The sequence below is a fragment of the Daphnia carinata genome, chromosome 10 (genome assembly GCF_022539665.2).
Source record: "Daphnia carinata strain CSIRO-1 chromosome 10, CSIRO_AGI_Dcar_HiC_V3, whole genome shotgun sequence".
In the NCBI taxonomy this organism is placed as follows: Eukaryota; Metazoa; Arthropoda; class Branchiopoda; order Diplostraca; family Daphniidae; genus Daphnia; species Daphnia carinata.
The window spans coordinates 5,480,321-5,504,707 of NC_081340.1; the positions used below are offsets into that span (position 1 = coordinate 5,480,321).

Below are 24,387 nucleotides of genomic sequence, written 5' to 3' on the forward strand. Positions count from 1 at the left end.
AACCAAACCCCTTTGCATGTGTCAATCGAATGTTTGAATTCGTCTGCTTGCATAGATAATGGTGGTGGTTGTCAGTTTTTCAGAATATATACTTATTCTGTTATTGCTGCTGCTTAAGGCTACCAGATGTTATTGGTAATGTGACGGGGACAGAGATTCCTGTTTAAAATTCAAATAACAAGTTTACCGTAGATACAACATTGGTATTGAAGAAGAAATCGATGTATTGCCTTTGGACATGTATACATAACAACAGACCTATTGTAATAGGCACAAGAAACGTGCTATGAAAAATCTTACGTATGAAACATTTTTGCACGTAACATAGCCACACATTTGATCAAATCATAAACAGCCGGTGGAGTGACTGAGTATCATTCATCACTTGCCAGCACGAAATCTTTTTGCATAGAAATGGGATTGAAACAGGAGATAAATATATCAATGTTACATGAAACGTGAGAAATGTCTTTTTACATAGGCGAATGAAACGCAAAATTGGCGGTTCGCAAGAGTAAATAATGCTCTTGAAATAAAGACATGATACACTATTATTATTTGAACGGTATTGCAAGCTCTTTTGTGTGTACCGAAACCGCATTCGATTGAAAAACCACTACATTCTCGGTATTGAAATCAGACATAAGAGTTGTTCAAGAGTACAACTTTTACATGGAAAGTTAAAATGACTTCGATGGTCGCAAAAAATATTGAACTGAAAATTCGACTAACTATAATAAGGTCATGATTTACTTGTTTGTCATCTCATTGTAAGGCTTCCTCAGACTACCTCGTCACTCAGAACCAGTTCAAATTAACTGGACAGGGAAGAGAATAAAGTCTAGTTGGAACTTTGATGCTGCGTTTTAAGAACATGAGGCAAATGCCAAATATGGCATCTGCAAAAAAAAAATTAATACTCGGTTGAGAAGAATGTCTTTTGAGAACAAGGGTTGTCAGATTGCAGTTCCTTTTTACTGGTCGGAATCGCCATAGCTCAGGGCATCTTCACCATCACTTCCTGGACCTGAACTGCTTCCAGTGCCAGACAAAAGCGTTCGTTTTGGGGCGAAATCTACATCCGGTTGAAGGGATGCTGGCCCATTGTGCGTAGCATGTGCCGAATCCAGCATTGGTTGCAAAATTCTTCTTCTAGCGTTGATGAACCAGTTGTTTACCTGAAACGAATGAGATGGTAAGCTAGTTGCTTACCTGTGGAGCTCTTTTTCACGTACCTGCAAGAGAGTTAGTTTCGTTTGAGTAGCCAACTGCCTCTTTTCTTCTTCTGTAGGATAGGGATGAACCAAATGTTGAAACAACCAAGATCTTAATACAGCTGTTGCTTTTCGAGGCAAAACTCCTCTCTTAACTTTGGTCGACGGGTTTGGGTTTCCGCCAACATTTTCATCTTCTTCATCAGATGACAAGGAAGATTGAACGTACGACACTTGACTTGGGCGTGAGCTTGGCTGATTGGTGCTGGTGGAGAATATCTATAAGTTAGAGTTTATCTAATGCAATTGTGCACTTGGTCAAACCTTTCAATCCTCCTGTACTGTGAGCTATATGAAGAAGCAACTGCATCCAGATTGAAAGGATGGCTTCCACTGCCATTACTGCAGTTGCTGTCATATCCTGCTTCATCACCATCCAGGCCACCATTCTCTCCCTCAGTCCTCAACAAGTTTTCACTGTGGAGCTTCCCTCTGAGGCACGCAATGTACCTTCGGCAGAAATCTCGACAAAGCTCTTGAACTTTTTCTAGCTCTAATAAATGTATCCTCAACACCTGCAAAGCCTTAAGCATCTACGAGAAGGAAGCATATTAATTTGTGTGATTCTTTTTAATGTGCATTGTTTTGGCGTACCAGTCCATCAACTTCCGCATTGTCGGTCATCAGAGTCTTGTTTCCATCCCTTTCGTGTTGAACAAAAGCTCTCACATCATTTTCAAGGCCTTGAAGAACCACTCTGGTGTCAACTTCTCCTCTCGTGGCTTCCTCACATTTCTCCAGAAGAAGAGCAAGCAAAGGGAATAATGGGTGCCTGAACATTGCACAATTCTGTCAAAAGATGAAATAGGGAGTAGGGAGAATGTCAAAATACCTGTAGACAGCCTGTTTATCAGCTTCAAATTGCACTCTGTCTTGTACATTGACACCAGCGATGGCGTGGTATTCCACGTCCATGCCTTTGTGTGCTGCTGATACATGATCACTGCTGTTAAAGTATTGATGCTGCTGCTGGGCACCACTCAAAAGAACGTCCACTCGTTCCATCTTGGTTTCAAAATGATTCGTTTCTGATTCAAAATAAAGAACAGATGCTGAAGATAACAAGCTGATATCTTATCACGTCTAAGCAATCCAACACGTGGGGAAAAGTGTCAATTGAACGTCAAAGCCTTCTCTTCAGAGGCCAAGCTCCGCCATCAACAAAAGGAATTTAACACGATTATCGATATCATGCTATATCGATAGATAATGAAATATACCCTCCGTCTCTTTTTCGGGGTTATAGTTTTGTCTTTGTGGTGATGTTACAGTCTAGCTGCTGCTGGACTCTTTTGGTACGTAATGGCCTTCGGGAATGGGCTATAACTACTCGACGCGCACATTTGAATGCACATAATACAATGGTATTTCATTGTGTAGCGGTTTATTGTTCTTTTGCTTTTTTTTAAATCCTTTTTTTTATCTTTCTGAAATTGCACAATAGAATAATTTAAGGTCCGATTCGGGGGGGGCTCTGTTTCCTTTTAGGAACTACATGTTCACGCGATCAGTAGAATAAAAGAAGAAATGAACAAACAAGCAAAAAAAAAAATGCTACAAAAGAAATGATACACGTAAAGAAATTCGCACACGACACGCAAAACAGGAAAAAAAAAAAAAAAAGAATTGATAATGCACACAGCGATATCCCGTCATTTTAACAATGATTTTCTTTTTTGGGTGGCTCGCCGTCACATTTGAACTGAGGAAGTAAATAATAGCAAACAAATACTGCAGACGAAAACTGACAATCGGTAATCATTTGCATTCAAAACGCCGTCATCATCTATGGGTAAATCGTGATTATAATAAACAAATAATAATAAATTGCTTCATTAAGTAAGGCACATGAAGGAGAACACAACGACGATGTATAGGCTACGCCTCCGTTCCGATGTCGCTGAGAAATTGGGAGGAGCTTATGAAGGACCATCCGGAAGGCGTTTGTTTTTTGTTTTTGTTTTTTTCCGTGGGTCCCCGATGTTCTTTATCAGTTCTTTTTTTTTTTTTTAATTTTAATTTTTTTTTTCGGTCTTTATTTTTCATCGTTTTTTACTGCTTGTCTATTATCATTTCTTATTCTTCTTGGCAGCACGGCTTTTGGTGCCACCTCCTTCTAAACATCGACAGGGAAAGATAGAAACACTTCATTAATCGATCCTTTTTCTTTTTGTCTACTCCAAGATTGGACAACAACAATCGAATCCCCTTGAAGAGAATTAAAAATACAACAAAACCCGATAAAGTCCAAATCGAGAAAAGTGTCAACTCTCTTTCGACCCACCAAACACAACAACATTTCGTGTATATTAATTAAAAAGAAAAAGGGAGTCTAGCATCCAACAGGTTTGACTGGATCTATAATAAAAATTCAAAATAAAAAACGATTGTTGTTGTCGCAACACACAAAATAGGTGCAACCCTGAATCGAATCTTACACCCCTCGAACGACGAGGGATAAAAAAAAGAAAAACCAAATAAAAAAAAAGAATTTGCCTCTCACTTTTATCTCGATTTGCGGTTGATGTTGTTGTTGGCGTCCGCAAATTGAGGGCCGAATGGCTACTATTATTACTAGTAGAGCCAGCTAGATTATCGCCCTTTTGATCAGAAACCATCAGACTCGTCGTCGACTTGATGCTGGCGTCTTTGGCACAGTTGGACTGCTGTTGTAAGGCCGCTCCCACATCTGATAAAACACGGAACAAGGAAAAAAAAAAAGTTGGATAAGAAGAAGAATCATTAAAAAGGGCGACTGACAAGCCACCATCCAACACCACAAAAACTCATCCTTCAAAAAATATACTCAACTCTTTTTTGTGTTTTTATAGCCCAACTCGAATAATTTTGTTTTTTATTTTATTATTTTAAGAAAACGAAATCCTCATATCGGACGTCGCTTTTCATGGCAGAGTTTTGTTTAACGAGCAACATTCGTTGTCTTGTTTCCAGGTTATTGTCATGTTATTAAACAGGGGAAGACAAATTTTCATGTTTAAAAATTCAAGAGATTGAACGCAGATGATTTTTCATAGTTTTAAACATCTTTAAAAAAAAAAAAAAAAAAACATTATTGACTTTGGGATATTCTGTCGACTCATTTCAAACAATGTTGCCTCCATTTTGTGCGTTTCGCTATTTTTTTTTTTAATAAATCCAAAATAATAAAACAAACAAGTAAAAAAAAAAAAAAAAAAAAAAACTATGAAGGATCTTAACCCTGGCACTCGACCGGTTAACTTGCGTCTACACCTTTTCCTTGTAAATTCAAATCTCTGTGTGTATGTGTACATCTCTTTTTACACAAGAAAAAACAGTTGCCACCTGCTACTATGTTACTAACCACGCGCTAAAAGGTAAATTTTTTTTTTTTTTTTTTTATGGATCAAGGCGAGATTTTGTCGCAAAGTGGTTTTCTCTTTAACTCCATCGGTAAGAAAACTACGCAAAAATTCAAAAATCTAGTCACGAAATCACTGAGCGCAGGCAATGCAAAAATCGAGTAAAACACGAGAAAAGATTTTAAAAGCTCGGGAAAAAAAAAAAAATGTAAATTGCAAAATTATTCCGCGCATCGGCAGATACGACGAGAAACATTTTAGGGTAAACGGGGTTATCAGAATCGACCTCAAATTTAAAACAAGAGAAAATTAAAAAATGCGGATTTTTTTGTTTTTTCGAAACGAATTTGCTTCGATAGCAAATAAAAAAAAAACTAAAAAGGCCGTTATTTTTAAAAGAAGAAAACAAAACAAAGGTGCGTGCTGCAGGCTGGCGAAGAGGGAAGACACGGAGACTTACGAGCTAAGGAAATGAGTCGCGGTAGATGTTTGCGTGCGTTGGACGCGGCCTGGGCCGTCTCTGCTGCTGACGCAGTAGATTTGGACGACGCGACGGCAGCCGTTCCCATACCTCCACCTAGGACACCACCGACACCACCGACACCCGTAAGCAGAGACGAAGCTGTGTGTGTGAAAAATGTGTGGGGTTTCGTTTTTTTTTTTTTTTTTTTTTTCGTTTTTTCTTTTTCTTTGGGTGGAGGGGAGAAATTTGATTGATGGATGGGTTGATCAAGAGATGAGAATTGACCAACACTCACTTTTACGGCGCGCAATCATCTATAAACGACTACTACCGTGATGGTGCTATAAAACATTCACGCACACACACACACACACACACACAGGGAATTTTTGTTTTTTTCCGGGTGCCTATGTGGGATGACGGTCTACACAAACGAAAGGAGAAAAAAAAAAGAGGTTCACACACACACGGATACACGCAAACATATACGCACCGTGGTGGTACAGAGGGGAAAAAAAAAAAGGTTTCGAATCGTTCAGATGATATAACGCATTCGCCGCATTCTCAAGTCACGATTCGAATCCTCTTTTTGAATGAAACACGCCCGCACGCATCGCTAATGGTGCCCTGTCATCATCACATTTGGCATTTTACCGATACGTCGCCAGTAACAATCAAAGAGCAATCTTATCAAACGGCGGTTATTTAATCGGCTAATTGTGTGTGTGTGTGTGTGTGTGTGTGTAATCGGGTTGCTGTAAGTACCGGAGGGGGTGAAAAAAGAAGAAAAAAAAAAAAACGCGATTGGTTGCGGGGGAGTAAGCGTTATGCTGCCATCTAGCGGACGGGTGCAACAAAAATCAAAGGTGCACATTCGGGTAAGGAAAACTTAAACAAATTAAAATTCCACAACCAAAAACAAGCCATTTGTAAAACGAAATAAAAACAAAACAAAATCCCTTTAAAGTTGTCCGTGGGTTAGAAAAAAAAAATTAAATTAAACCATTTTTGAAAAAAAAAAAAAAAAAAAAATCCTTCAAAAGGTCAATAATAAAGAAAAAGGTGGGAGAGAAGAAGAAAAACAAAAAACAAAAAAGAAAATGACAAACTCACCCGAGGCCAGGAGGGAGGCGAAATTAGTACCACGGGGCAAGGGCAACGAGAGGCCCGATAGACCGGGCAGGTTGGCCGCAATGCTGGCCAATTGGCTGGGCGTCAAATTGACTGGACATGAAACGAGAGCCGGAGCAGCGGCGCTGTTCTTGCCGCCGCTATTCGAATTGGCGTGATGGTGATGGTTAGTCGTGGCGCAAACTGAAGAAGAAGAAGAAGTAGAAGAAGAAGAAGAAGAAGAAGAAGGTATAGTGGCACTGGTTGAAGTTGAAGAAGCGGTTGAAGGAGTTGCATGACGCGATCCATTCGCGTACGCCGTTTGGTGTTGCTGGCCAGCCGACGGCTCTGTAATTGCAGTGCTACGACCGGCCACTCCTCCTTTCATTTTTTATTTTTTTTTTTTAGATGTTAAAAAGCCGGTCATTATATGATGTTAGAAGAACATAATTCTTATTCCCGCCAAAAAGAAGAAGAAGGAAAAGGAGGACATTTGAAATAAGAGCCCCCACGTTGTTCATTTTTTGGTTCTTTCTTTTTAAATGGGACAGAAAAAGGAGTTGAAGTTAAAGCGATCTGTTTGTAAGAGGAGGTGAGAAGATAGCATCAAACGTCGATTGATTTAAGGCTTCCGATAGTGGTTGATTGTCTCCCATTAATTGAAATGCCCACAGCCTCCCAAATAATGAAAAAATCCCGAATGAAATGTTTAGGTGGCGGGTTTTACCAGAAGATCCTCTAGATCCTGACGGATGATTGAGAATTCGAGACGATTGGCTCGTGGTCGTCATTGGATGGTGGGCAGATAAATTAGGCCTCGAAGGCTCCATGTTGGAAGCATCGGGCGAATAGGACGAACGTTCGAGATCGGCGGGCGATGGGCTCCGACTTGGCGCATCCGACGAGGCCGCGTCATCTCCATCATCCGATTCGCTGTCCTGCGTCAATAACCGAAAATGAAAACATCGATGAAAAACAAATCAAGTAAAAAAAAAAAACAAAAACAAAAACAAAAACAAAAATAACAAGAAGCATAAAATGATTGGTTAGTCATTTCTTTTCCTAAAAAAAGCGGGGACAGAATCACGAAGAATTCACGGAAATCAGCGTCTCTCAATCCGGCACGCTCAAGACAGGTTTTGTAATTGATTACATTTCAAAGATATTGTCAATCGAGGTACGTGAGAGAGCTGAAAGAAATCATTATGGATCATCAGATATTATTCTTTTTTGTATAGTCATTTGCAAGTGGAGAATATCAATCAATCCAGCTCGTCTCATTGGGAAACTCTTCGAAAATAATCCGAGATGGCCACGAATAAAATTTAAAAAAAAAAAAAAAGGGGGAAAAATATCAAAAATACCCGAAAGGTGAAGCCACTAGAGGTAAGATAACAAAATAAATAATAAAATTTAAAAAACAAAAGCGCTTTTTTTTTTTTTTTTTTTTTTTTTTTTCGAACGACGTTGATTGAAGAGTTGTCTCCAAAATCCGACTCTCTGATGTCAATTCTCGTCTCTCTCTCTCGCTCTCCCCCAACACGCACTCCTGTTTCTTATAGTCGAACATTTCATGCGGGACATAAAAAATAAAAAAAAAAATGTTTTGTCTTTTATTTTTTTTTTTTTTCAAAAGTCTCCACATCATCTCATTAATAATCAAATGAATTCTAGCAGCCGTTCTACCCACGTAACGTAGTAGTGGCCGTCACACTATACCACCGGTTTCTCTCTTTCAAAAAAAAAAAAAAAGAAAAGAAAACTGTCGTGTGTCCCTACCGTCTTTTTTTTTTTTTTTTTAACCTTCCCAATTCTTCCAGTTGTGCTGATGTAAACATTTGATTATCAAGTGGCGCCTACTACACTAGAGAGAGATGCAGAAAGACGGCGACTTTCGTTTGATTTTTAAGTAAAACCGGGGGGGGGGGGGGGAGGGAGGTAACTTTTAAATTTAAAAAAGACAAAACAAATGAATGGGCAACGAATGGCGTCTGAAATATTGGTGAACTCGTTTCGTTTGGCGGTCGGGAGGCATTGAGCGGGGGGGATTAGACATCGCAATTGGAATAATGTAAGCCCACAGGTAAAAAAAAAAACCAAAAAAAAAAAACATTTGCAGCTATTGATTATTTTTTTAAAGGGCATTTTGTGATTCAATTTTTGAAAAAAGAAAATGGCGTGACGTGTCGAACCGGTCTGATATTGTACATTCGAACATCGAAAAACGTTCGGGAAAAAAAGCGAGCCAAATAAAGACGTGGAAAAACGAATAATAATAATGAATGGCTGATTAACATAACTGATAGCCAATCATCAAGAAAATACAAAAAAAAAAGATCTGTTTTTCCTAACCCTCGCTATCACCCCATTTTTTTTGAATTTCTAATTGAACTCGCTTTAAAGAAAGAGAGAGAGACACAATTCTTGTTTGTCTGGCATCGGATCTTTTCTTCGTGCGTGTAACACACACACACACACACACACACACACAAAAAAAAAAGGATTTTTTTTTTTTTTTTTTTTTTGTGGCGGGCAAAATGATGGCAGCAGCCCGGGCACGTGGCATACCTTCCTATTTTGGGCTCAGACTTTATTTCGGAGAAACAGAAGCGCTCGTGCCCTGCAAAACAAAAATCTTTCCTAACATTTTGGCGCATCGCCTCCTCTTTTTTAATCGAAAAAAAAAAAAATATAAAAAAAAAAAAACGAAATCGTTGACATCTATGCCAAAGCGTAGAGGGTTGTCGCAATTGTCCCGACCCAAGAAGAAAAAGAGTTGGATGCTCTGCGTGAAACTTGTCCAATAGATCTTTTCCTGCTTAGCGTTTCCGACGTGTTTGGCCATCATCATCCCAAACAACAACAGACATATCCCACACACACACACACACACACACACACAGAGAGAAAGAAAAGACAAACACACGAAGAGTCCATCATTCTTCTCTGACCAGACGTCTACGTAAATATCAAGGGGGGCAAACGAGAAACTCGTTGGCAAGAGTTAACGAGTAAAAAAAGAAAAAAAGGCATTTCCTTTTTCCTAGTCCGTGCGGGATTGAACGAAAAGAGCTTCAATAAAAAGAGCCAGGGAAAAAAAAAAAAAAAAAAAAAAAAAAAAAAACTCAGGTGAAAGAACACCAGGAGCTGGAAGTTTATGTTGTTCAACATCTACGTAGGAACAATCAAGTTGTGGGGGTTATATGTAAGACAAACATCCCGACGGCGGCGGGCGATGATGAATCAGTATATGTTTTTCTCGGACGTCGAATTTGCATACGAGAGAGAGACGCTCCTGTGATTGCAAACGACTTCATTTTCAATTTGTGGATGGAACAAATTTTTTTTTTTTTTTTTTTTGGCCTGATATATGAAAAAAAAAAAAAGAAAAAAACAACGAACATTTCCATAGTTAGAAAAAGATCATTTGTTAGATGCATCGCCGCACATCAATTCTATTAGCACTGAACAAGGAACTTTGTCAAACGAAGAAAAAAAAAAAAAAAAAAAAAGGGCGTTGCCTTCGTTTGAAAAAAAAAAAGGTTATTTTATTATTATTTTTTTTTTTATCTTCTTCGCCGCTACATTTCGAGTTGTAACGAACAACGGGCGAAATAAGAAGAAAAGAAGAAGAGATAAGAACAACGAAAAGCTAACGGGCAGGTCACAAGAGTCTAATTTGAGAAATAGGGAAGAGCAGCTCACGGCCCCCTGAGATACACGGCAAGAGACCGATATAGATACATCTTTTTTTTTTTCTTCTTCTTTTTCTTCCTGTTTCCTTTCTACAATTTGAATACTACAATTGTGTTTATCCTTTCGGCCACGCCCATCTATGATTTTTTTTTTTTTTTTTTTGAAACCTGTGCGTTTTGAATAAGAAAATGACTTGGGTAATCTTTTTTTGAACGAGTCCGATTAGTTTTTTTCTTACCAGGTGGGGAAGTTTGTTAGGAAAAAAAAAAAAACGAAACAAGAACGAAACAGGTTGATTTCTTTTAGGGGGAGGGGAATAGTTATCAATAATTCCTTCCATTTGGTTGTTGTTTTTTGTTTTGTTTTTTTTGATAATTTTGTGACGTGTTGCACTTGTTTTGTCGAGGGGCGTGTAATCATCATCATCTTTTAGAGTTGATGATCGACACTTTTGCAACTAGCTTTCGGCTAAAACGGACACAACAACAACCAAATGAACGAACTAACGGGAATTTGAAATTACGACATTAAATCCTGACAACGCTGCAAGAAATTCTTCTTCTTAAATCTTCAACAACAAAAAAAAATAAGGAGGAGGAGATTTTAATTGATCCGCAGTCATCTGTTTGGCTCGTTTTTTTTTGTTTTTTTTCAGGGGACTTCTCGTCCTACCGATCATCGCCGACGCCGCCAGTGCGCAGAAAAACGGTACGGGGACAAGACGGACCCGTTGGCCGGCCAACATTTTCTTTCATCCCTTTACATTTTCCAAGAATTTTTTCTTCATTTTTGATTTAAAAAAAGAAGAAGAAGAAGAATAATAAGAAGAAGAAGAGAGAACAAGATGATGATAATAATCACGTGAGAGCGCAATATTCATAAATTACACGCACGCTGGCCAGCAGCAGGGTCCTCCAACGGAAAGAATATTAAAATAAATGGCAAAGAAGAGAATGACGACAAGCAAAAGAAAAGAGCGTTCGAATTTCGTGAAAAACAAAAACAAGAAACAAACAAAACGAAACCAAAAAAAAAAGAAAGTCGTAAATATCTTCTTCTTGTTTCTATCCTACCCCAATGGCTACTACACCAGACTATTACAACCAACCAGCCTACTTACTTATACTTACAGCAATAACTATTAATACAAAAAAAACGACATAACTCTACCAGGGTTCTTTTTTTTAAATCAAAAGGAAATTTCTGAACGACCTGTGGGTCAATGCGAATTCCCGCCATTGGCCTCGTGAGTGTGTGGCCCCTTTGGGCTCTTCTTTCCCCTCTAATGCCGCGTAGGTGGTGTTGAGTCATCGGCCGGTAGTAAATTAAAAAAAAAAAAAAAAGAAAGAGAAGGAGGGGGGTGGGGGGACTTCTCTTGATAACCGGCAAAACAGAGCGCAGCTAACTTCTCCGCTAATCACGCGGGAATAAGAGAAAAAAAACGGCCATCGTTTGTGACATCTTTTTCTCGGCAAACTTGACGATTGACTGCGTTGCGAGAGAAACAGCTGAAGCGGAAGAAAACGAGAGAGACATATCGGAGGCGATCGAGCGAGTTGAAATCGGCCGTGACACGCGGGAGTCACAAATAAATTTACATTCAAACGAAGAAGAAAAACCAAATTCAAATTAGAAATGAGAGAAAAGATGGTCGCGTCAAACTCCTTTTGGAAGCTGCCGGGTGGCTTCAAAAACGGGCCGGTGGGTGGGAATAAAAAAAAAAAAGGAAAAAGAAACGAGACATCAATATGGAAATGAAATCAGAGACAGACGAAAAAAAAAAAAAAAAAAAAAAAAAAAAAAAAAGTCAACGAGGACAAAAGACAATTCAGGGAGAGAGCGACGCTCGTCGTCCCCACTTTTTGCTTTATTTCGGAAATAAATAAAACTTTAATTTCTCTCTCTTCGAATTTGAATATCTAAGCAAAGGGGGGTTGACACGCTCATTCATTGGCTGTCACCCATGACAGATGAATCCGCGCATCCTAGACGAAAGGTATTTACTATAACGTCCTCCTGACCTCCTCTCTTCGCTGGGGGACATTCAAAAAAGAATTTTTGAAATCACATCGAATAAAAAAAAATATATATATATATATATAAAACAAAACAAAACAAAAAAAAAACCCAAAATCGAAATGAATTTCCCTTTTTGGAAAGGAGACGACGAACGAGATGCCGCGTGAAAATGACGTCAACATTGTCTGAATTTTGTCGCCGCCTTTCACTTCTATTAAACATTTATGACGTACATAGGTGGACTAACCATCACGAATAAATGAATTTCAAAAATAATAGCTGTAAGCCTATTATTATCGCGTTTATTACAGGACGCCGTCAAGTCGCCGTCCTTTTCATTTGTCCCCCCGGTCTAATCATTTGTCCTCCGCTGCAAGAAAAATCGGGAAAACAAATTGAAAGAAATGAAAAGACAAAAAGGGAAAATATTTTCTGGAAAAATATCAAAAAAATTGAAAAGAAAAAAAACGAAAAAAAAAACGAGTTTTTTAATAGACTCGTTATTCAAATGGCGAGCCAGTGTTTTTGTGAATGTGTGTGGCGCGTGCGCGAGCAGTTCTCATTTCTCGAGAATCGGTCCCGATTTTTCTCTCCCCCCCCCCCCTTCTTATTTTTTTTTTTTTTTTTTTTTTTGATTGGATAGACTTAAATGAGAAAATAAAACCTGTTTGTTTTGTTTTTGTTTTTCTAAATGAACAACCTCGACTTTTAAAAGAAGAAAAAAAAAAATGGCAAATGAAACATTTTGCGATTTCCCCTCGAAAAATCATTTGAAAAAAAAAAAAAAAATACATTTTCCCAATGAAAATTAATCCTGAATGATTTCAAACGAAAATTCAGATAGGACGGGTCAAAGTCGGCCCAGTACGCATCTTGCCGGGCGTGAGTAGAATGAGGAAACAGACATTGAGAGAGAGACCCTTTTAGTAGCTCTTGAGGGGGGGACTGTGAGGAGAAATTCTCTTTTAAATACAAAAAAGAAAGAAGAAAAAAAAAAACGTTAAGAAGATGAGGCCAACCTCGACACAGACAGAGGGAAAGAAATCAAAACAAAACAAAAAAAAAAAAAGAAGAAGAAGAAGAAGAAGAAGAGGACCCCACAGTGAAGGAGAGAAAGAGATGGCCCGGCGCAACACCTGCGATGCAAAATCAACAGGATCGCTCCCGTTTGCCAATCGAATGACTCGCGTTTCACATCGTTCAATTCTACTCGGCACAAACTAACCAACGGTGTTAATTACGTGATGGACGCACAATTGCGTCGCAATGAAAATCGCCAAAGAAGACACGTATGGTCATTTCCCTCATTTTCTTTTTCTTTTTCTTTTTTTCTTTTCTTTTTATATCTATGCTACCTTCAAGTTTTCTTTTTTTTTTTTTTTTTTTTTCTTTACCGGGGCACCCCTCCAGCTCGAAGACGAGCCAGTTTTTATTCTTTTGTTCCTCATTTCTTTTTCTCTTTTTTTTTTTTTAAAGAGGGGAAAAAAAAAAAGAAGAAGAAAAAAAACGGCACGCCATCATCTACCGTCGCTTATGATTCATCACACCGGGCTCTGTCGGGATGGGGAAAAAAAAAAAAATGAGATCCCGAGCGCGAAAAAATGAGAATATAAAATTCCGATTGGAATTTTAAAAGTTAAAAAAAATAATAATAATAATATAGTCGGGTACAAGTGACCTCCCCATTTTTTTTTTTTTTTATTGATACTTGACCGGTAACTTGACCCGTCAGTTTGGTAACCTTCAACTATCCATCAATAAATCAAAAGAAAAAGGAAAAGGATCAAACTTTTAAAATTAAAATTTAAAAAAAATTGGCTAAAATCATAATTTTTAACGTTTCTTATTTTGTGTGTGTGTGTGTGTGTGTGTGTTAGCTAATTTTTCATCCCAACTGACCGCGAACTGGCCAAGCGACCCTCTTCTTCACCTTGCCCCGTGTTATGCAAATGAGCAACAACATTAAGCATTCGGGCGACTCTGCGGACGGAACAAACGAGAGAGCAAAAAGATGTTAATCATCTCGTACACGCTGCGACATGTGAGGAATAATGCAAAAGTCTACTCTCTCTCTCTCTCTCCTCTCCCATTTCTTTTGCCCCCCTTTTCTTTTTGTTTGAACAAGACAAGAAAAAAAAGAGATTCTTACAAACACAGCGGACCCCCGTTTGCACCTGTAAATTTCGGGTGGGAACAGGTGCGAGGACCTGATGACAAAGTAGTTGAAACATTTTTCTTTTTCTTTTTTTTTTTTCAAAAGGCAACTGTGTAATTTTCACGTTGCGTGCGCTAGTTGCTCACGTTTGTGTTTCATCAGAAAAGAAATGGCCGTTAGGGGGGAGTAAGCCGAAATCAACATCTTCAATCAATTTCGTTGTATCATTAGACGATCTCTCACATCATTTTGTTTTTGTTTGTTTTTTTTTGTTTTGTTTTTTTTTGTTTCTTGACGTGACCAAAAAAGGTTCGAGCGTCGCCCGTGAAACTGGAACCGCCGGGATTGGCTGTCAAAAAAGAACAAGAAAAACAAAATAATTTTTGTTTTTTAAAGAAAAGAAAAGAAAAACAAGTGGCAGTCGGTTTGGAGACCATCTGCCTCATCTTTCGCTCGTAAATGGGTGGAACGGTGCGCATTTAGTGATGGGCGACAGTCGGTACAGCCCATTTCGCCAGTGTTACGCAATCAGGCCAGTCGATCGAAAAGCGAAGGCCGTCCGGTAAGTCGCTAAATGTCGATCAAGTGTTCCAGACGGTGTGTCTGTGTGTGTGTATATGTGTGTGTGTGTGTGTGTGTGTGTGTGTGTGTGCATCGGTTACACTTGTGTGTTGCGCTTTAGCTGGCCCCTTTCTCTATCCAACGTTAAACACTGGCGCCCAGTCCTTTCCGAGACTTTTTTCTTTCCTGGCCGGGAGTTCACGGCCCACAAGGCCAAAGCTTACCACCTCCCCCCCCCCCCCCCCCCCCCCCCCCCCCCCCCCCCCCCCCCCCCGGAAACGTCCAAGATAAAGATAGAGAGAGAGAGAGAGAGAGAGAGGTTCTTATTTTTTTTTTTTTTTTTTTTTTGCCCACCTGCCCTAAGGCATTTGAGAATCTAGTAGTATATCCCGCCGCTCTGGTGATTCATCCGCGCAACAGGTAGGACTGGATAAGAAAAGAAAAAAGAAAAAAAAAAAGGGCGGAGGAGAGGGAGAAAGAGAGAGAGAAAGAGAGAGAGAGATTTTCTAAGAGGGGATGGATAGGAGGAGCTGTGTGGGTATAAAACGGGTGGTCAGGTGTCGCGCGCCCGCGTTGTGCTCCACCATCGTCCGTCCGGACCGGTCGTGCTCTCTCTCTCCTGTTTCAAGATGGGGACTTTGTGTTGCGCCCAAGTGATTCCACCAAGGGCGGATTGGACAACATCAACAGGTGAGTTTGTTTGTTTGTTTTTTTTTAAGGAAAAAGGTTTCACTTTCTCTTGTTATAACAATTTGACGTAAACATTTGATTCAACATGAAGAGAAAACAACAAACAAGTGGGGAAAATTGATTTCAAACCGAAATCGATTTGTCAAGAAAAATGCAAGTCAATCCACGAGAAAACAGGTAAGACGACACACACAAGAAATGTTCCAGTTGTTTTCGTTCATTTGAAAACTGGACTTCAAAAGAACAAAAAAAAAAAAAAAAAGAGTTTGAAACATAACGAAGATTTGGAAAAGGGAAAAAAAAAAAAACAGGCTCTTCCAATTGCTGATGAGCATTTTTCTTACTGATTATTCTAATTCCGAGAAGTGATTTTTCGTTTGTATTTCGGCTTGTTTCTTCTTTGGATAACAATGTTGTTCCACGAAAAAAAAAACGAAACTAAATTGTTATCCAAAGATTTTTCCGACATGTGCGTGTGTGTGTATTTAAGACCTACATAATAAACGGATTTGACTACATTCCCCTCCCCCCTTGCCCCCCTCCCCCTCCACATGAAAAAATGTCGATGCAATTGCCAACTTGTTGTCTCCTGAAAAAACTATTCGTCTCTGTTTGATTTCGTGTTTTTTTTTTTCCCTACGTTTTTCTTTTTTATTTCGTTCGACACCGACAAAGAGGTAAAGTCAACAAACCTACGATTTCAAAAGAAAACAAAAATGAACAAGACCTTTGAAAAAAAAAAAAACTTTACTTTCTTCTTGATTCATTTTTCTTTTTTTTCTCTATGAATGATGAAAATAAACGAAACATTTCTCTTCCGAAACATTCCGAAATCCTGTCAAAATAATCCCCTGGCGTTTTCATTTTTTTTTTTTTTTTTTTAATGTTCCGGACGTTTAGAAAACGCAGAAAAGAGGAAGAAGAAAAAAAAAATGACAAGAATTTGTGCACGGCTCACGTTCGTGCCTCATTTTTTTTTTCCCTTAACGAGGTAACCAAGTACAAGAAAAAAAAAAACATCCAAAAAATGACGTTTAAAGAAGAAAACAAAAAAAACGTACAAGAATTTACATAGTAAAAGGACAGGCCCCGGTGTGTGTGTGCAGAGTCACACGTCAAACACTAGAAGAGGTGGGACGGCCACCTTTCCAAGTGCATTACTAAAGAGATGGACAACTGTTTTCATTTGCTACCATATGGCCAGCAAAAGGCGCGAGAAGGAGCCCCACTACATCATCATTGGTAGTTGCGAACGTAACTGGCGTGACTGTGGCCCAATGTAGTCTGTGCGCACGGAAACGCTTTTCATACGGCTGGCAAGTGTAATATTACATGACGTATGTCTATGTTGCGTGAGACAAGTGGTCTTCAACATACCCCCCATCACAAAAGAAAGAAAGACAACCTCTTTTTTTCTTTCTTTTTTTTTCGAACTCTCCCGGTGAGCAAGGGGCGAAAATTTATTCATCCCGCTCTGTAGATCGTTTTGAAACAGAGGGGTCATTGATCATCTTTCTTTCTTTTTTTTTTCTAACCCGTTTGTATGCTTTGAATTTTCTTTTTTTTTTTGGGTTTTATGTATTCTTTATTTGATTGCTTTTATACACATACCCCCCTGAAATGGTTGACGCACGTCATATAATCTTGAGTTATTTATATATTTTTTTTTTCTCCTTCTCTCTCTTTCTCTCTCTCTTCTGTTTCTCGAATCATTTTGGCAATTTCAAAAAAAAAAAAAAAGAGGAAAATGATAATAAAAGAGGGAGGGGATTGGTCATGTGTGAAACAATTCGTACTTTTTTTTTTTTATGTGTTTTAATATCTACAAGGCTCCGTATATACAGGCCATTTCTTTTATAAAAAAATTTGATATTTTGTTATTATTATTATTAATTTTTGCATAATGATGATTTTTTCTCATCTTTCTTTTTTTTTTTATAGAAAATCAAATACAAAAAAAATTTTTTTTTTTTTTTTTTTAGTGGATTAATTTGTTTTCAAATATGACCTATAGAGAGATAAAGAGGGGGACGGACAGAACAACAACAATGGAGGGAATTGTTCGTCGTGAAAATAACAAAAATGTCACACATGTTATTAGTAGTCTTCACACACAGATGGGACAAACACACACACACACGCATACGCACGGAAATTATTTGTTTTTGTTTAAATCTCTCATTTCTCCGAGAAATAAAAAAAAAAAAAAAAAGGAGAAAAAAATTCCGGAGAAGTCGCGACGAATCGAAGAATAAAATAAAAATAAAAAAAAAAGTTGATTGATTGAAGAGTTATGATTCACGCAAGCCAATAGGAGAGAATTTCTTTTTATGGCACTGTTGGAAGGGTGGGCTTGAGGGAGGGCATCATCTGAATGTGAGAGATTCGACAGCGCGCGTCAATTGATATTACCAAAAAGAAAGAAAAAAAATGAATCAAAAGAAAATGAATTTCTCTTGTAAAGAGAACGAGAGAGAAACAAGTTTTCCTTTTCAATATTAGTATCATCATTCCCTTTAAAATTGACGTTATAGACGAAACGGTGATAGAAACGCACGACCGTTCCCGCTAGAAAGAAAAAAAGGGGGGAGGCAGAGAGAAATGTCATCATCATAATAATCAAATGGTTTCTGGTTTTGGTACACGTTTTTTTTTTGTCTTTTCTTGTTTCTCTTTTTTTTTTTTTTTTTTTTTCGTCTTCTTGAATTTTCATCGAAAAAAGACGCACTCACGGGGCACGTGCCCAAGGGATAACGCTGATACAGACTCGCGCAAAACATACGCACACAATCCCGCTTGTAATTATCAACAACATTCTAAGCTTCTTTTCTACTCCATTTTGTCTTTTTTGTTTTTTTGTTTATTGTTTTTTTTTTTTTTTTTTCAGAAAATGTTTCTCCTCTCTTTTTTTTGAATCATTAGCAATTCAAAACACGAACAGATTGAGAGACACCGAGAGAGAGCAAAGACTGTCGGGGAGGGCACAACTTGGGAGGGGGAATCTGGGCGGGAGGGAGAACCGGACGCGTTCCAGTTTTTACTTTCCGAAGGAGAGAAAGACTAAAAAAAAAAAAAAATTATTGCTTTTAATTTTTTTTTTTTTTTTTTTTGGTTTCTCTTCGTTCGTATCCTTGTATAAATAAAAGATAACACTAGAACTAATTTTCTAATTTCACATTTCTCTTTTCTTTCAAGTGATTGGCAAAAATGGGTTTTCAGTGGCAAAAGATGACGATTCAATTCAAAACATTTGGCATTCGTCAACAACAACAATCTCTAAAATTGTTAGACATTTAAAAAAAAAAAAAAAGTTCGTTTCAAAAACCCCACCAAGAACAAATAAAAAAAAAACAATCGATTGTGACAACAAGATTTTCGTTGATCACAACTCGTTGACGCAAAGAGTAAAACAAAAAAAAAACGATTGCCGACGCTTTGTGGCGTCTCAAAAAAAAAAAAAAGAAAAGAAAAGAAGAAAAGCCGTTTGTACGTGTGCGTGTGTGTCGCGGGACTATTTTGCCAGCAACGGCTAGTGGTCCCCCGCTTGAGGGCAGGTGAATCACGAAACTCGTGTGTGTTTGTATGAAGCGCGGGGCTCCGGTGGCAGAGCGCGCGCACGCGTGTGGTGATGCTGTTGCATTTTGGCCTTAAAAGGAGCGTCGACGACTTGGCCTCCAGAGGCCAACACAGCTCGGGCCAGAATAAAAGAGAGAAAGACTCGTTTCCTTCTTCTTCTTTTTTTTTTTTTTTTTTTTTTGCTTCTCAATCTATCTCCCTGTCTTTAACTGTGTGACGAGAGAAGGCCATCTTTGAAAACTCCTGTCGACCTGCACTTCAACTCTTCATCATCACCAAACAGATGGATGGATTCAAAAAAAAAACAACAAAAAAAAAAACGCGGGGGAGGACTATGATCAACCAAGTGGCCAGCAAAAAGAAAAATGAAGAAGACGGACCGGAATGCGCAAACCGGTTGATGGAACGTGCGGATCACATCCAGAACGGCCTATATAGTCAGTGTGTATCGGGGAGATGGATGGAACAAGAAAATGGAGAGACGCATAAGGAAAAATAAGAAATGAAAAGAAAAAAAGAGCTGGACCACAAGCTTTATGTCTTTCACAATGTCTTCTATACTGTTACCTTCGACTCTCTCTCTTGCACACACACACACACACACACCACAAGAAGAAAAAAAATAACAGATAGAAGAACGGGAGGGAAAAGAGAGTGTGTCGAGAAGGAGGTACGAGGTGGAGGGGAGTACGAAAAAGAAAAAGGAAAAAAAACGGGGGACCATCTGCGCGCCAAAAAGCCATCCGGTGACCTTTGGCCCGCGCGGACGGATCGGCGAGCAGAGTGGGCGGATGCGCGACGCTGAAAGCTTTCTGTCGATGTGTCTCAAGCGGCCGACAAATGCCAAACAATTGCCGATAAAGCGCAAAATGACAACACATGGTGCGCGTGTGTGTGTGTGTGTGTGTGCGGGCCAACAGCTCAAAACTTCTTTTTCTTTTTTTTAAAGAGCCAGTTGCTGCTGTACGTGGTGGACGATTGAGGTCAGACGTCAGAGAGCGAAAGAGGAGGACTGCGACGTGGACCCTAACATTTTCTCCCTCTCCTCCGTCTTCTTTTTCTTCACGTGAACTTTGTCGGTTGGCACATTCAGCTCATTATACACACAGACAATCTCTTCTTGTTAACAGAGAGCATTGACTTGCCGTCTAAATCTCATTTTCTTTTCGTTCAAATCAAAGTTTCAAAAACAAAATTGTACTATTTGCTCTGCATCTTTTTTTTTTTCGAATCAACATTCCCCAAACTGTTTTCTCTTCTTCTTTGACGAAACACGGCGCATTTAACCGACTCGTTAAAACGGAAAGAAAAAAAAAAAAGTTGTAAACATTTTTTGAATCCCAAAAAAAGGTCGGACAGTTTCTCCTCGAGTTTTTTTTTTCTTTTTCTTTCGGGGATAGCGAAAAGAGAATAACCCGTGCAGGATTGCGTTAAGGGGGGCTCCCATCATGTTTTGTTTTTTCGAATTTCTCAGTCGTAAGACGCCATCCATCATCGGGAGCGGGACCGCCGTATGAGTCAAAAGGTCGGACTTGCTGACGCGACGTAAAGGGCAGAGCCATTGTTGGTCAAAGGACGTCGCGTCTCGTGAAGAAAATGTTTAGAAAAAAAAAAACAAAAAACATTTGGCTATCCCAATACACTTGTCCAGCTGCTTTCAGTCTACTAATAAACGTGGCGGTTTAGACGGACCACCAACGGTCCGCATTTCATTCTTCGTGATTTAATGACATTATTTTTTCTATCGATTAATTAAAAAAAATATATATGTAAAATGCCCAAGGTCCTTTTTTTTTTTGCTAATCAATTGAAATGCCAGCCGGCGGAGGAAAAGAAGAATGAAATCAACTACTGAATGAGGAGAGTTCACAAGAATGAGATATCGAAGAGAAGCGCAACATTTTTTTTTTTTTTTCAAGTTCAGTGGCGTCTCCGCCAATCCCTTATTTGGACACGCAGAGTAAGCGACTCACTGACCGTACAAGGCCCATGAACCAACGATATAGACCTGGCCCAATCTTACGAGACCTAACGATCTTTATGGGATTCCCTTCTTTTGTTACCTGGCGAAAAGCACAATGATTATTGGCCACGATGACGATTTCCTTTTTTTTTTTTCTTTCCTACATGCCCGTTTCTTATAGGAAGAGTTAAGACGCAATCCAGCTCGTTACTGAGAGCTTTTTGACGGCGCAATCAAAACACCGCCGCTGACAACACAGACACACACACACACAACAGACAACAAGGGAACCCGCTGTGACGCTTTTCACTCGTTTTTTTTTGTTTTTGTTTTTTTGGCTTTCGGTCTTTGAATGAAAGGAGGAAAAGAAAAGATAATCAGATTTTGTTATCTTCATTACACGTGGAAATTATTCCTCCACTTTTCGTGTGTGTTTTACAAGAAGGACTAGTTGGATTTTCTTCACATAAAAAAAAAAGAGTTGGTGATGATGAAAGAGAAGTACATCATCTTTACGGTGATGTTGTTGGTTTTAGAGTAGGGTGTAACTACATCGTTCGTTCCGCTCTAGTAACTGATTGTCTTTAACGGCGAACCTACCATCCTTCACACACACACACACACGCACAACAAACAGAAGAGGGGGGAGGGGGGAAAGATATCAAGAATCATTTTTTGTCTTACGCAAAAAAGTTTCTAACTAAAAAAAAAAACAAATTTCAAAATGAAAAAAATTGCATCGACGGGATCGTTATCCCGCAAGAATAAAAAATGTGTCAAACCAAACATTTTTGCGTTCCCACAACCAAACGTTTTAAAAAAAAAATGAAAACAGCACACCTATTTTTGAGTGTGCGTTGTTTCTCTTCAAGAAGAAGATGAAGGTTTTTTGAAAAACACAGTTCGAAAAAGGGGAAAAAAAATTTGAAAGAGCACTAGACTGTGGGAACCAAGTTTTAAAATAGCTCTTTTGTTTTTTAACCGGGATAGAAGAAGCTAAGAAATGCAAGTCTTTTGAAAAATCGGATATTAGGATTTTTCGGGGAGTTTTTTTTTAAATAAAAAAAATTCTTTTTTTTTTTAAAGAAAAAAAAAAGGGAAATTTTGGAAATTTACGGGTAAAAAAAAAAAAGAAATAAACAAAAAATTCATTTTTGTTTTGTAGAGACAAAAAAGACCATCGGGAGACGGCCGTGTGAGACGGGTCAGACTAGGTCATGGTTCTTATTTCTGTTTAACAAAAAAAAAAAGTGGAGATTTGAATGGGGGGGGGGGGATATGGGAAGAGTTAAGAGATAATAAGAGAAGGGAATCGCTTCACTAAATGTAACACTGGAAGCGATGAGCCACGCCTGAATGCCCTGATTCTGTTGATTGTGTTTGATGAACTCTTTTTTTTTTTAACGTTTTTCTCTTCGATTTGTTTTTGTCACTTTGAACAAGTGAATTTCGGGGAAGGTAAAAATAAAAAAAAAGTGGGATTTGAAAACAAAAATCGAAACGGACTATCTGCCTTGACTGTGCTGCGGCTGCGGTGTGGGTGCCGGCGAGAGCGTGAGATGACCCGAACCACCCGAGCCGGGCGACGATAGACCGTGCTGGACGTATTGGTGTTGCGAGCTGTGGACATGGTGGAGGTGGCTACTGGGCCCGGGAGAAGGAGACCCGTGAGAAGCATAGGGAGATGGCACGTGATGGCCGGATAGATTGGAGGAAGGACCGGGACCAAGTGGCGGTCCCAGTAGACCTGGATGGGAATGAGCATGAGAATGGTGGCCGCCGCCGTGCGAATGGCCATGCCCGTGCGGCGACGGGTGCGAAGACGACTGATGGGAAGATAAAGCATGCGAGTGCGAAGGAGTAGGCGGAATGTGACCCGTGTACATCATCTGCCTTACTTTCTGGTCCTCGTCGTGCAACGTGTAAGTCAGCTCCGTTTCCTCGAAGCCTGTCGCCGACATCCGCTGGTCAACCGTGCTGGACGGAGGGTCCGGTGAGTTGAGGCACGTTTGGATCAACGCCTTGCCCGCTTCGGACGTGATCATCGGTTGCAGCTTGCGTGTGGCGAATGTGTAGACGTGTCCCGTCTCGCTGGCTACCAGCAACATCACCTGGGTCCCGGTTAGTGTTGACAGCTCGTAAGCCTGCAATCATTTGAAACAAGCAAAAGTCAGTGGTTGGAAGGTGACTGCGATGGATGACAAAAACATGTAATGAAAGCTGGGGGATAAAAGTTGAGTACGCTAACCTTCTTCATGATTCCTGTCTTTCTCTTTGAGAAAGTCGTGTATCTCCTGAGTTTGTTGTCGATGAATTCCATCTTGATTTTCACACGGCCTTTGGTTTTCTTGCCATTGGGTGGTGGTGTCTTTTTTGTTTGAGAACCATTCTGGCCCCCACCAGATCCAGATCCACCATCGTCCATTGTGCTGTGGCCCATTCCGATAGTGGACATGGTAACATCACCCACCATCGGATCCTGCTTGAGGTTGAGTCCTGCTACATCAGCTGACCTTTTGGACGAGTGTTGATGGTGCTGTCCTGGAGATCCCATTCCGATGTGGCCTGTGGGACTCATTCCTTGAGGTCCACCATGACCAACGATGTGATGTTGGTGTTGCAGGACGTAGGGATCTTGTCCATGACCATAGAGGTCTACTCCATCCCCCGACAAGGCAGTGTGGGAGTAGTTCATGGTGTACCGAGATTCCGGCACGCCACTTCCCTGACTCTGCATGATTATTTCAGCGGGGTAGTGAATTCTTGAAACGTGGTGGGAAACGAAAATAAAATGTCAAAGTATATGTGCACTAAGGGCACACCACCAAACAGTTATAGGGTACGAAACGACTACGTTGACCACTGCTTTCTGAGCTCAACAATACACGATCGCAAACACTACACGAACGAAAAAGTAACAGAGTTGAGCAGCAACGTATAATCAACCGGTTTGGGCGGCCATCGGGTCGCTTCTGAGGTCTCAGAACAAAATCTTTCCCTCTCTTTCTCACTCCCCTCCCTCTATTGGCTTCACGAGATGTCTTCCACATGACAACTAGCAGACGATGACTCTACAACAAAATAGTTCTGGGAGAATCCCGATTAATTCTCATTAAATCATCCATCAATATCAAATTTATTTGAAAAAAAAGTCAAATCAAAGTTTAAGAAATGGTTCTCTTAATGCTAACACAAAACTACATCTATTTGATGACGTCACAGAGTGGCGGAGGTATACATCGAATCTAAAAAAGTCAAGAGAAAAAATCCCGCTCGTCTCCTGCCATGCCCATAAAAGGCAAGGATGCCTTTTACGGACGACCGAAGCGCCGCGCGCGCGCGCGCATATCGGACACAAGAAACGTTTTCTTACTTGTCGATGGCCGTTTTTTAGAAACCTGGGACAAAACGTGTCCAGCATTGCGTATTCCGCGCAAATACTCGGTACTCGACCATGTTGGGGCTTACTTAACCCACAAATTATCATCGAGGTTATACTTCATTTTGGTTCGCCAATACTAAACGTGCTAAACACGTAT

At 39.7% G+C, this 24,387-nt stretch overlaps 2 protein-coding genes and 1 long non-coding RNA gene across 4 annotated transcripts; 1 reads left to right on the forward strand and 2 right to left on the reverse strand.

Annotated features, from left to right (window-relative positions):
• Nucleotides 1-206: 206 nt before the first annotated feature.
• LOC130695893 (homeobox protein PKNOX2-like) lies at nt 207-2,462 on the reverse strand. The gene is made up of 5 exons (XM_057518965.2): nt 2,107-2,462; nt 1,869-2,046; nt 1,539-1,807; nt 1,236-1,479; nt 207-1,178 (listed from the first exon to the last, which is right to left on the reverse strand). Exons 1-5 carry the CDS (start codon nt 2,277-2,279, stop codon nt 975-977), a joined length of 1,068 nt encoding a protein of 355 aa, XP_057374948.1. The 5' UTR covers nt 2,280-2,462; the 3' UTR covers nt 207-974.
• A 179-nt stretch (nt 2,463-2,641) lies between these two features.
• On the reverse strand, nt 2,642-23,898 carry LOC130695889 (serum response factor homolog). 2 transcript variants are annotated; one of them, XM_059497201.1, is made up of 8 exons: nt 23,097-23,898; nt 22,747-22,992; nt 6,916-7,126; nt 6,192-6,569; nt 5,076-5,237; nt 3,778-3,963; nt 3,307-3,390; nt 2,642-3,269 (listed from the first exon to the last, which is right to left on the reverse strand). In XM_059497201.1, exons 1-7 carry the CDS (start codon nt 23,583-23,585, stop codon nt 3,344-3,346), a joined length of 1,719 nt encoding a protein of 572 aa, XP_059353184.1. In that variant the 5' UTR covers nt 23,586-23,898; the 3' UTR covers nt 2,642-3,269; nt 3,307-3,343. The 2 variants fall into 2 exon arrangements, with proteins under 2 accessions (XP_059353184.1, XP_059353185.1); XM_059497202.1 differs by lacking the exon at nt 5,076-5,237 and having other exon boundaries at nt 2,642-3,390; nt 23,097-23,896.
• On the forward strand, nt 15,229-16,132 carry LOC130695907 (uncharacterized). The gene is made up of 2 exons (XR_009002499.1): nt 15,229-15,309; nt 15,401-16,132. It is a non-coding gene; the product is annotated as an uncharacterized LOC130695907 (long non-coding RNA).
• Nucleotides 23,899-24,387: the final 489 nt, after the last annotated feature.